The sequence below is a fragment of the Megalobrama amblycephala genome, linkage group LG2 (genome assembly GCF_018812025.1).
Source record: "Megalobrama amblycephala isolate DHTTF-2021 linkage group LG2, ASM1881202v1, whole genome shotgun sequence".
NCBI lineage: Eukaryota > Metazoa > Chordata > Actinopteri > Cypriniformes > Xenocyprididae > Megalobrama > Megalobrama amblycephala.
In genome coordinates, this window is record NC_063045.1 from 46,172,548 (window position 1) to 46,184,856 (window position 12,309).

General features: G+C 36.8%; 1 protein-coding gene across 1 annotated transcript in view; it reads right to left on the minus strand.

Annotated features, from left to right (window-relative positions):
* LOC125260651 (protocadherin-16-like) overlaps window positions 1-12,309 on the minus strand; it is a 105,833-nt gene that overhangs the window by 15,566 nt on the left and 77,958 nt on the right. The window contains exons 3-9 of the mRNA XM_048179131.1: window positions 8,954-9,142; window positions 7,250-7,481; window positions 6,277-6,513; window positions 3,863-4,909; window positions 3,132-3,319; window positions 2,800-2,896; window positions 2,456-2,613 (exon numbers count right to left, since the gene is read on the minus strand). Coding sequence (XP_048035088.1) covers window positions 2,456-2,613; window positions 2,800-2,896; window positions 3,132-3,319; window positions 3,863-4,909; window positions 6,277-6,513; window positions 7,250-7,481; window positions 8,954-9,142 — 2,148 coding nt within the window. The remainder of the gene's footprint in view (window positions 1-2,455; window positions 2,614-2,799; window positions 2,897-3,131; window positions 3,320-3,862; window positions 4,910-6,276; window positions 6,514-7,249; window positions 7,482-8,953; window positions 9,143-12,309) is intronic.

A 12,309-nucleotide genomic window follows, 5' to 3' on the forward strand; every position in this document is an offset into this window, starting at 1 on the left:
ATCCCATGTCCTTGAAGTACAGTAAAGCTGGAAAATGGTTGACAGGTGAAGACTTTCATACTAATATCCCCATGAAAAAAAAAACAGTACATGCATACCAGATCACAGGAAGGAAAGCAACAGAAGGATTGAAGTTGATCCATTTCTGGGCTCTCTCTTAGGTGCAAAGTACACTGGACTTTCAAAATGAAGCTGGTATTAGTGATGGTATGTAAAATATTATCTTGAGATTGCTATGGTGCAAAGTTCTGTGGTGCGAGCGTATCGGCGTTAGCGCTACCGTGTTAGGGGAACGAAGTTTGCAGCTTTCCGTTTGATCATGGGAAACCACAGCTGGGCCTCATCAGAGCCATCTGGGAACACTTGATTCAAAGGTGCATTCTCCCTCTGTCTCTTACTCCATTTCTCCCTCACTCTCATCTTCCCCATACAAACAGGGAGTACAGAAATTGCATGCAACCACACACTCTACAATTAGCCTCCAATTCCCTTTTTGAAATCACATCTGTAAAAGCACTAAAGATATTTTGCAACAAAAAAGGACCCGCAAGAATCATTTTGCAGAGAATAAACTATTTAGAATCAGGATTCTTTTACCTTGGAATGAAAAGCTATGAAAATTATCCAATTGTCAAAGATATAGTTTGACATGTCTGATTCACACAGTTCCATGCTGAGCGTTGGGATTAATACATGGTTTTGTGTTACAGTATGTTCCTCTGGAGCAGGAAGTAATCCTGGGAGTTTTGAGGTGTTTGTATAGAAAGGAACTGGCCTCTGGGTCACAACTAATTTCCCTGCTTGAATATATATACCACAGCTCAGGGGACTGTGAGCATGATGATATTTTGGCACAGTCAAAGGCGACTTGCCCATATTGCTTCTCATGCAGCAAGATTTTAAAGAGGACCTATTATGTTTTTTTGTGTGTTTTTTTTTTTTTTTTTTTACATTTTTAAATTTATTTAGTGTAATGTTGCTGTTGAATGAAAAAGTCTTAAAAGTTACAAAGCACAAAGTCCACCCCAATAGTTATTCTTTACATCAGTGCGCACTGTTTCTGAACCCCCTGAAATGCCTCAATTGTAGTCTTGAGTTTTCTTCTGGAAATGTACACATCACAATATTCCTCATTTAAATAATTCCCGCTCAAGGTATACGCAAAAAAGGGATGAGGCCTGGGTGAATTACTTTAGTAGTGTGTAGAAACTCAAGGTTATGGTAAGGGGCATGACTTTTCCAAAACAAGAAACAGTTGACCACTGATCCAACCCACCAACTGAAGGAGTGGCTTCATAGAGACAGGAACTAAGTGCATTTCCCATACAACAACGTAACTCGCTGCTTATCTACTATAGTACAATGCATCATTGAAGAAATCAACTAGCTAGTCATGACTAACCAAATTTGGCGTTCAACCACGTTGGTTAATGATGTCACGCAGGTAGTGGGGTAATAACTTATTTTAATAAATACCATTGAGATCGAATGATCAAGTTAATATAATTACAGACATGGCATCTGAGGATTAGTTCTCATTTTTTTCTCAGTTATGTTGCTTTATTTCCAGATTAAATCATAGGCTCATTCTTAAGTACTATAGCATGTACACCCTCTTCAAAAACAGTGCTTGGCAAACTAAAAGACATAAATGACATTTGCATACATTCGAAATAAAAGATATAGATTGTACTGAATGTCAGCTTGCTTATTTGGCTCAAGATAAGGATTTATTAAAGTCCACGTCATACAAACAAGAAACTATGCTTCTAACCACAGGTTGACACAAGCCATCCAGTATTTAATATGATATTCTAAAATCTTACTGCAGCCACCGTGCGAACGCACAGAGTAACGTTTTCAACACACTCAAATGTATCTAATATGATAAACAGAGCTGTGTTACCTCATACTCATGATCGGAAAAGCGGAAGCGGCACCAGCGACTGTGGCATAATAAAAGTTCTGCTGCTCATGAGGCTCGTGTTGCGCAATCGCTCCAGCGGCCTCGTTCAACTCCCACAACACTCGGTCCTGCTCTGCTTCATACTACAGCAACGTTAATAATCGCATCCATGAACATGATTTCTTCCTGACTCCAATCCCTATTCTTTTGCACTGTCCGTTGAGATGGAGACCACATGTCCCAAGATTCAGCTCTAAAACTTGGCATCATCAAGCTACGCCTTTGTTTTGAATAGGCCTCTAGCGACCTCTAGCGGACAAAATTATTACATATTGTACCTTTAAAGGGTATAACATGGCATCTTTAAGACTTTAAGACAGCAGATTAACTAAATAAAAATTAAGGGTAGACTTTAAAATAATAAAATAAAATAAAATAAAATAAAATAAAATAAAATAAAATAAAATAAAATAAAATAAAATAAAATAAAATAAAATAAAATAAAATAAAATAAAATAAAATAAAATAAAATAAAAATAATAGTCTCACCTGTACAAGTAAGGCAGTTGAAGTGCTTTGAGATGGAGCTCCACGGTCCGAGGCAGTGACAGTGAAACTGTACTCTGCCTTTTCAGTTCGCCTCAGGGGGGAAGAGGAGCGCAGCTCTCCGGTATTTGGGTTCAAGGAGAAACGTTCTGCTCTGGAGCCTTAAAAAGCAAGGACAAATGGAAGCATAAATATAGACAAATATGGTAGTATAATTAGCCATACAATACATCATATTGGGCACAAAGATAACTGTAAGGACATATGTTTACATTTTATAGTTTTACCATTTTGCAATAACATCCTCTCTCAATAATAATACCCAAATATTCTAGACTCTTGTTTACCCGATAATGAGTAGAAAATAGTGCCATTCTCTCCCTCATCTGGGTCTTTGGCGTGAAGAGTTCCTAATAAAGAACCGGCAGGAAGACCCTCCTGAACCTGGGAAACATCAAGCAAGATTTAAACAGCACAGCCTGGCTGCTTATTCTTGATACAAACAACCTCAAGAGTGGGAATGTATCCAAGGTCACATAAACAATTTTTGAAAGATATTATGTACAGACGTAATGACGTTTTTATGATGTGTAAACTGTGCTTTAATAAACACAAGCACCTATGTTATGACACACTGATTTAAATCTTTGAATATAGCCTGTGCCAGTCTGTTTCTTGCCTGAATGAGAATCTCCCTGCCAGGCTGCGTGTGGCTGAACGTTGGCGCGTTGTCATTCTCATCCAGCACTGTTATATGGGCTGTTCCGGTGGCACTACGTGGAGGGGTACCACTGTCCTGGACCACTACAATGAGCTGATAACTGGACTGGTGCTCACGATCCAAAGCTGCTCTAGTACTGACTTCACCTACACATGAAAATTGGGAGTTAGTCAGAATACTCAGTCTAGAATGCTGCAAATGATTTTCAGTGTTGTTATTGTTAAAGCTAAATCCATTCAAAATCGTTTTCATAAATTGAAATAAAGCTGAAATAAAATAAAATATTAATATTAGATGAAAAACTTAAACCTAAAAATAACTTAAACTTGCCTTAACAACTAACTGAAACAAAAAAGTTCAAGTACTAAAATGATTAAAACTAAAACTGCAATTAAACAAATGAAATCTAAATAGAAATAAGAAAAAAGATTACCAAAAATTACTTAAACTTAAACTAAAATTAAATTGAAAACTGAAAATATTAAAAAAAAAATTATTCAAGATATTCATAAATTCACTCAAAACCCAAAAGCTTACAGTCAAAAATTAGAGTATAGAGTCTAGAACAGGGAGGTTCTAGGGAGTCCACAAAAAACGTCTGAGAAAATTAATGTACAAAAATAAACAAACAAACTTAATTAATTGAATTAACTGAATCATTGAAGGGTCAGGATTGTGTTCCAGCTCACCAGTCTGTGAATTGATTTGGAAGTATCGGTCCGTGTGAAGTAGTCTGTATGTAAGACGGCTGTTGAGACCAGCATCACGGTCGGTAGCAGACACCCTCCCAAAACCAGTTCCCGCAGGCAAGTTCTCCCTCACTGCCAAGAACACCCTCTCCTGAGAGAAACGAGGAGAGTTATCATTTTCATCCGTCACAGAAACCCTGACCGTCGCGCTGCCAGTCTTCCCCATCTGGCCGCTTCCAGACGTGGCCAGCACAGTTAGCAGGTAGATATCCTTGGCCTCTCGATCCAAAGCGCTCTTAACAAACAGCCAACCACTGTCTGGGGCAATCCCAAATCCTGCTGCGTCCCCATCAGGCCGGAGTCGGTAAGCCAGTGTGGAAGATGGTGTGGAACCTCTGGATGACCCTCCATTTCCATTGGGATCTCTACTGAGTGCCCTGACCTGTAAGAAGTTGGTTTTGAGTGGCGTGTTCTCCTTCAGCTCCACACGGTAGGTCATTGTGTCAAACACAGGACCCTGGTCATTCTCCGCCTGGATGTGGACCACCAGGCTGAACGTAGCACTAAGCTGAGGCGCGCCGCTGTCTTTTGCGATCACTTGGAGGTCATAGCGAGGTACGCTGTCGTACGACAGACTCCCAATTAGCCGGATCTCCCCACTGCTGCGCTCCACGCCAAAAGTGCGCTGCCCTCCGGCCGACATCAGGTCAAAGCTCAGCTGTCCATTAGGGCCTGAGTCGCGGTCCTCAGCCTGTACGCGGTACACAACAGTACCCATTTTCGTGGCCTCTGGTAGGAGCAGAGACTCAGAGGATGATGGGAAAAATATGGGGCCGTTATCATTCACATCTGCTATGGTGACCCGAACGCGCGTCTCTCCAAAAGCTGGAGGGGATCCGCTTCGCGCCTGAATTTCCAAGTCGAAAAAGGGACGTGACTCATGGTCGAGAGGAAGGCTTGTTCTAAGTGCTCCAGTTTCCGGATCTACCATGAAATATCCATCTGGATCCCCAGCAGAGATAGTGTATGTGACATCCTTAGAGACTCCTGGAACAAGAGAGTGATGGGATAAGATAAGTAAGCAGTGATTTAGATGATGATTAGTGATTTTGATTTAGAAGATTTAATCTAAAGTGACTTTGTAAAATTATTACAAGGACAATGTTTTTATGGAAACAATGGTGATGATTCAGGGATCACCTCTTCAGTGATTCAACTTTTTGGTTAGTTTTGGTCAGTCTCTTTTGCTCAAGGCTGCATTTATTTGATCAAAAATACAGTAAAAATTTATTCCTATGTAATTTATCCCTGTGATGACAAAGCTGAATTTTCAGTATCATTACTCCAGTCTTCAGTGTCACATGATCTTTCAGAAATCATTCTAATATGCTAATTTGGTGCTCACAAAATATTTCTTATTAATGTCCATGTTGAAAACAGTTTATTATTTTTGTGGAACCAGTTTTTTTGTGTTAATGAATAGAAAGTTCAAAAGAACAGCATTTATTTTCTTTTGTAACAATGTAAGTCTTTGCCATCACTTTTGATTAATTTAATGTGGAATAATTTTTTAAAAGAGTAAATTTTTTGCTTTTTTTTTTAAAGAAATTAATTTTTAAAAGCTTTATATTTCAGATAAATGCTGTTCTTTTGAACTTTTTTTAAATTCCATTTTAAAATATATTCAAATAGAAAAGTTATTTTAAATTGTAAAAATATTTCACAATATTACTGTTTTTGCTGTATTTTGGATCAAATAAATGAAGCCTTAAAGAGCCGAAGAGACTTCTTTAAAAAAAAAAAAAAAAATCTTAACTAAAACTTTTGATCATGTACATTATAATGATGTGAAGCCTAAATTCACTTGTAGCATTTAAAACAATTGGTTTTAATTTTTTGTGTTTTACTTTACAATTTATTTAGACAAAAATAGTATCACATTTTAATATCTGTCATAACATGAAAATAATTATTGATTTATCAGTATCAGCTAGAATGTAATATCAGTGCATCCCTAGTACAGACAGGTACTTCTTATAGAATCACATTATTTTTCATTAAACAGCCCAACGAAATGCCTGTGCTATCAGAAAATATACATCAACAAATACATTTCCAGCAACATGAGGTAGAGTGGAATCTGTGATGGATGTGACTGTTTAATGAGGTTCACACAGCAGCTGCTGCTCTATTTGCACAACTGGCTCAGCGAGAGTAAAAATATTCCCTATCAGGCTTTTCAGCACCCTTGACTGTCTCACAGACACCAGTTCATGGTTCAGAGAGCCACAGCAGTGAGGTTAGCAGAGCTATGTGAAAGTATGCAGCAGCACATGGCTACTTAATTTAATTTATTTTTAGACAATGTGATGGTAATTCCAAGAAGGTGGAACATGGAAAATGCTGAAACTAACCATTCCTGCTGCTGGCTCTCACTACGCCAACCTCGGTACCCCGGAGCACGTCCTCAGATACGGTGAAGAAGTACTGCGCTTGCTCGAACACTGGAGGCGCTACTGAGCCAGCCACAACGCTGATGTTCACTCTGGCATTGACAGGTGCCGTGAGACCACCTCCGTCCCGTGCTGTGATCACCATGGTGATGACAGAGTTGGCCTTTCCATGCAGCGAGCGTGACAGAGAGATCACACCTAACAGGAAAAAAAATGCAGTGAGAAGGGAATAAAATGAGATATAGGCTATGATCAGACCTGAAGACTGTGAAAAAGAAATATGAGGATACAGATGAGCAAGTTCAGTCAGCCAATCTGACAAGCGATTAGTGGAATTAACGACAGGATTGTGGATACTGAAAAGGCAAAAAACTTTTATGGGAATTTAAATCAACTAAAAATCACTTTAAAAGTAAGAATACACCACAAAAGATTATTCAAAAAAAATGTATTTTGTGTTCCACATAAGGAGGAAAGTCATTCAAAATCATGCTTTGCAAAGTCATATAGAATTGGCTGAATTATTCCTTTTATATAAAAGTAATTTAATATATTCCATTTAACATAAATAATACAAATAATATCCAATATACATACATACATACATAAACTGTATATACATTAGTGCTATCAAATAGATTAATCACAATTAATCACATCTAACATAAAAGTTTGTAAATATATATGAATATATATATGTGTGTGTGTGTGTGTGTGTGTGTGTGTGTGTGTGTGTGTGTGTGTGTGTATGTATGTACACACACACACAAACACACTTAGACTTTTATGTTAGATGCGATTAATAGCGTTTAATAGATTTGACAGCACTAAAATACATGTGTGTGTGTAATAATAGTCTAATAAATGTCTAATAATATATTCAATTAATAATGAATATTCATTGAAATAATTGCAATTAATTTAATTGAAATACCTGTGTCCTTGTTGAGGGTAAAGAAATTGGATCCACCACCAGGAACAGTGTGATATGTCACTTTACCATTTGCACCAGCATCTGGGTCTTGGGCCGTTACCCTGACAACAGAGGTCCCGGGTGTGCTTTGTGTGCTCAAGCTGACGGCATAGTTCACAGGGTAGAATGTAGGTCTGTTGTCATTAATGTCCACCAGTGACACCTTCACATAGGCAGAGGATGCAAGGCCACCCTGAGGGAAAATAACAATTTATATTACTGACGATAACAACGAGAGGACTGCGGATACTGTCACACTACTATCTAATCGATCTTGATGATTTCTTGTGTGTAATAATGCAGAAGAATACTGCGCAGTGGGATATAATTGTCTTTCCAGGTTACAAGAGGCCAGTGAGCTGTAGTATGTACTGTAGTAGGCCTGCTTGCTCTTCACAGGGAGCATTTTATGGCTGCATTAATAATTGAAATGGGAAACAAAGCGGGCCACTGCTATCAGCTTATAAAGGGAAATAGTGTGCGTGTGTGTGTATGTACAGCAATGTGCCCCTGAGACACTGCGGTTTATTGCCTTTTCATTTAGAGAGCTCATGATTGTTGTTACTGGCAACTGAGAGAGAAAGAACTGAATGACTGGGCATCTAGGTGCTACACAACAGAACCAATGATCTTTTTTTAATCAAACTTTATGCTTCTGCAGTGAGTTTTAAAGGGTTTTCAACTCTTTAAAGCTGCAGTGTATAATTTCCAAATGGATCAGGTTTCCTAAATAGTTAAAAAGCATATTAAATGTATTAATGACCAGCATTTTTCCAAGTGGTCTCACACTTTTGGACACTAACATACAATGTGGGTCTTAAAGGAATATTGTGGGTTGAGGTTAAGCTCTATTGACGGCACTTCATAATGCTGATTAGCACAAAAATAACTGAATAAATGACTTTTCTTTAAAAAGGGCTGGGCTACAATGAGACCAGTGTAATTTTAGTATTATTTATAATATTTATTAATATCTTCTATTATTTCTTTTTTTATATTTTTAGTTTTCATTTTAGTTAAAGTTTTATTTTATTTTGTGCTTTAGTCATTTTTATTGGGTTTTTAAATACTTCCATAAAGCTCCATATAAGACCCTGGACCACAAAACAGTCATAAAGATCAAATTTTTTTTTTAAATTGAGATTTATACATCATCTGAAATAAATAAGCTTTCCATCGATGTATGGCCTGTTAGAATAGGACAATATTTGGAATCTGAATCTGAGGATGCAAAAAAAAAAAAAAAAAAAATCAAAATCAAAATATTGAGAAAATCGCCTATTAAAAAAATTGTTCAAATGAAGTCCGCAACGTATATCCACTCAAAAAATACATTCTTGATATATTTAGGGTAGGAAATTTACAAAATATCTTCATGGAACAAATATACCCGTGCAACTTAGGACTGGTTTTGTGTTCCAGGGTCACATATATATATTCTATATAAGTAATTTTAGCACTTCAACTTAAGCTTTTTTCAGTTGGTTGCCAAGGCAGCATTTCTAATTTTTGTTTCTGTAAGAATTATGCTCAAATAATACAAGCTTTAACACTGTAAGTACCACACCATAAAGTCAAAATATTTTTTGTGGCATCTACATTATGCCATAAATACCAATTGAGCATAACTGAACCCAGAATACAGGTACAAACTAATTCCCCCACCCCATCCGTTGCAGTGACAGTGAAGTCGAAACTGTCTGATCCTTCATCTCGATCCAAAGCCACACTGGTGCAGATCTGTCCAGACTCCTTATTGATGGTGAACTGGCTGGGTGGAGCACTAGCAGGCCCGGATCCAATAGAATACGTGATGGCCCCAAATGACCCACCATCTGCATCATCTGCTTTTACCTGTTGAGCACAGAGAACATGGTCAGAATTATGGCAGACTGACGTCATAAACCTTCGTCTCCACAGAGAGAAAGCACAACAAGATCAAATTCAGAGGTCTTAATATGTTTTCATTAAAATAATTAATCAATAATGCTGAGACTTCGGTATAGCCCCATTAAATAACCAAGACACTTCAGACATAAATCCCCATCGCTTTGTAATTTCTTTCTCTCTCTCTCTCTCCACAAGCTGATTGTACCATGGATTTACTGCCAGCCAGTCTGTTCTTGGCCGCACCTGTCTCATCAATCTCTCACAGTGGAGTGGGAAAACAAGAGAAGGCAGAAAGAGAAGGAGGGAGAGCAGCAGGGATGAAAAGTGTCTCCCCGTATACGATTCACATTCCCTGCCCTTGAATGTCGGGGTAAACGTCTAAGGAAAGAGGGCCACTCTTGCTGAGAGATGGAGACTCCAAAGAGTGATGAGGTGGAGGTATCTGGTTGAAGCTATTGGGCTTCTTGTAATGAAAGACGCCATAGGTGGAAAAATCTGGCCTTGTGTTCGGAAAGGGCTTTAGCCAATTTATGGCGGCATTAATGTGAGGACAGAAGCGTAGATTCATCAAATGCATACCATATGCAGCCATACAGAACTGAAAACACTGTATTCACAAGGGACAAATGTTATTGAGAGAATTTCAGATATTCTCAGGAGAACTTAGGGACTATAGTTGCTGAAGGCTAGGAAAGGGAAAATGTCTAGGATCTCTTTCTTCTATGCTTCCACAAATCATTAAAGCCTTTGTTTGTCTGGGCATCTTGCCCTCTTTGTGCACTGGCTTTTGTACAGCACATCAATGATATGTTTGTGATATGACCAATTTTAAAGGGTGGAAAATGTGTAAGAGACAGTCTGGATTGGGACAAACACAATTTTTATGATGCAAAAGAAGGAGTCAGGATTCAAAAGTAAGTATTATATGTTTTTTAAAAATTAACTTTTTTATTTAGCAAGGATGCATTAAATTGTCAAAAATGACAGTAAAGACTTTTACATTGTTACAAAAGATTTATATTTCAAACAAATGCTGTTCTTACTATTCATTAAAAAAAAAAAATTTAACACTTTGCATGTGAGAGCTTGATTTAGAGAAAAAGGAGAGATTTTAGAGAAAAAGGAAACAAGGAAAAACATTTAACTGAAAACTGTCCATTAGCTGAAAACTTCAGAAAAGGTCAAGTTCATACTAACTAAAATGAACTAGACAAATAGGAAAAATCTGTTTCAATTTACGTTTTCCTACCAAAATCTACTCCAACAGTTCATATATAATCATTAAGAAGATATTAAGTAAAGGATAATATACATTCAGCTGGTCATTATCACAATATAAACCCAGACAGGGGGGATCAGGAAACTCGTATCACCCTGAAGGGGTTTATTTTGCGATAATGACCGGCTAACTGTGTGTTATCCTCCTTATTACACAGCTCATACTTATCAAACACTGTAAGTAAATAAATGGAATTAATACATTTTCACAATTACATTTTTTTTCATTATGTAGTAGAAAAAGACTACAGAATGATACAAGAGACAAGAAACATGGTTGTCTGGTAATGATACAGTTTAATGGTCATTATACAAAAAAATATTTAACAGCAACTGACCAATCAGAATCAAGCATTCCAGAGGGCCGTGAAAAGAAGAATTATAGTTTATGGAAATTGCTATTTTGAAGCTAGTAAATCAGTTGAGCTCATAATACAGTGAATAGTTAAAAGAAACCGCAATCACATTTTTACACACACCACCACAGATAATCTTCTTATTGTCACGGCCATATAACTGCAGCTGCACAGCTGATTCACATTACAGTTCTGACATGGTAAAAACAGAAGAGAGAAGCCGTACAAAACTTAAGCATCTCAGGCTCTCACTCAACAGGGCTCCTGCTACCGGAAAGGTTGAGGTCACGAACCCTCAACTCTGCTTTATGCGGTGACCCCTCTCCCACCATGACGCTCTCTGTAAACAAAATTACTCTGGTGGTCCACAAAACTTCCCATTCATCAACTTCATAATGACCTGTAGACCCTAGTGCCTGTAACACAACAAAGGGCTCCTTGCAAAACATTAAGGGGAAATGACCTTTGACTCTGCCGGGCCTGCAAATATTTAATACGGTAGGCTGTGGAAGATGTTTCATAACGTTGCTTGCTGCCATTTATGAGGTTTTTTTATGCAATCTAGAGGATGTGAAATCTGGCCAAAATGGCAAGGTCAGACAACTTTTCTTCATGGATCCTGATGTTTTTTCCCCCATATCCATTCCAATAACAATATTTTGTAAAAACAGGATGTATAAAAGCTGCAAGATGATTGTCCTGTCCAGTTGCCAGCTGTTAAAAGCACAATTTACCTAAATATTCAGTACTGGAGGAACAAATCTTATTCTGGTTATTATGAAAAATTAGAAATTGTAAAATATCTTGATTTTTTTTTTTTTTTGTTATACTGCCTTTAATTTGTAGATGTGAATACAAAAAAATAAATCAAATGAAATAATTAATTAAGTGTAGATGTGAATACAAAAAAAAATAAAAAAAAATTCAATGCACTGCAAAAATCTCATTCTCATTACTAAAAACAAATTGTACAAAAATGTATATACCATATACCATAGAGTTGTTATACTGCCCCTAATTTAAACAAATCAATTTTAAATAAAAAAAAAATCCTCATTACAATAAAGCGAAATAGTCTAAAAATCTCATTTTATTACTATAAATAATATAAATTGTATGTTTATATCAAGATATAGTTTTCTTGTACTACCTTTAAATTTAAATAAATATATTTAAATACAAAACAAATAACTTCTTATTTTACTATATTGCAAAAATCTTATGTATATTTCTATAAATAATATAAATTGAAAATATTTATATGTCATAATAGTTTTTGTTGTACTGACTTTTAAATTAAATTATTTAAAAATGCAGTATTACAGTACTGAGAATAATAGGAATTACAAAAAAGTCAAAAAGTAAAACATCTGGATGCTTTACGGTAACAAGAATGGATTTTTTTCCCTCCCTTTTTCCATTACAGTTGCATCTCTGTTTGATACTGGCATGGAAGAGCAAATCACTTTTAAAGTCTGATATGGGAAAACTGCATCT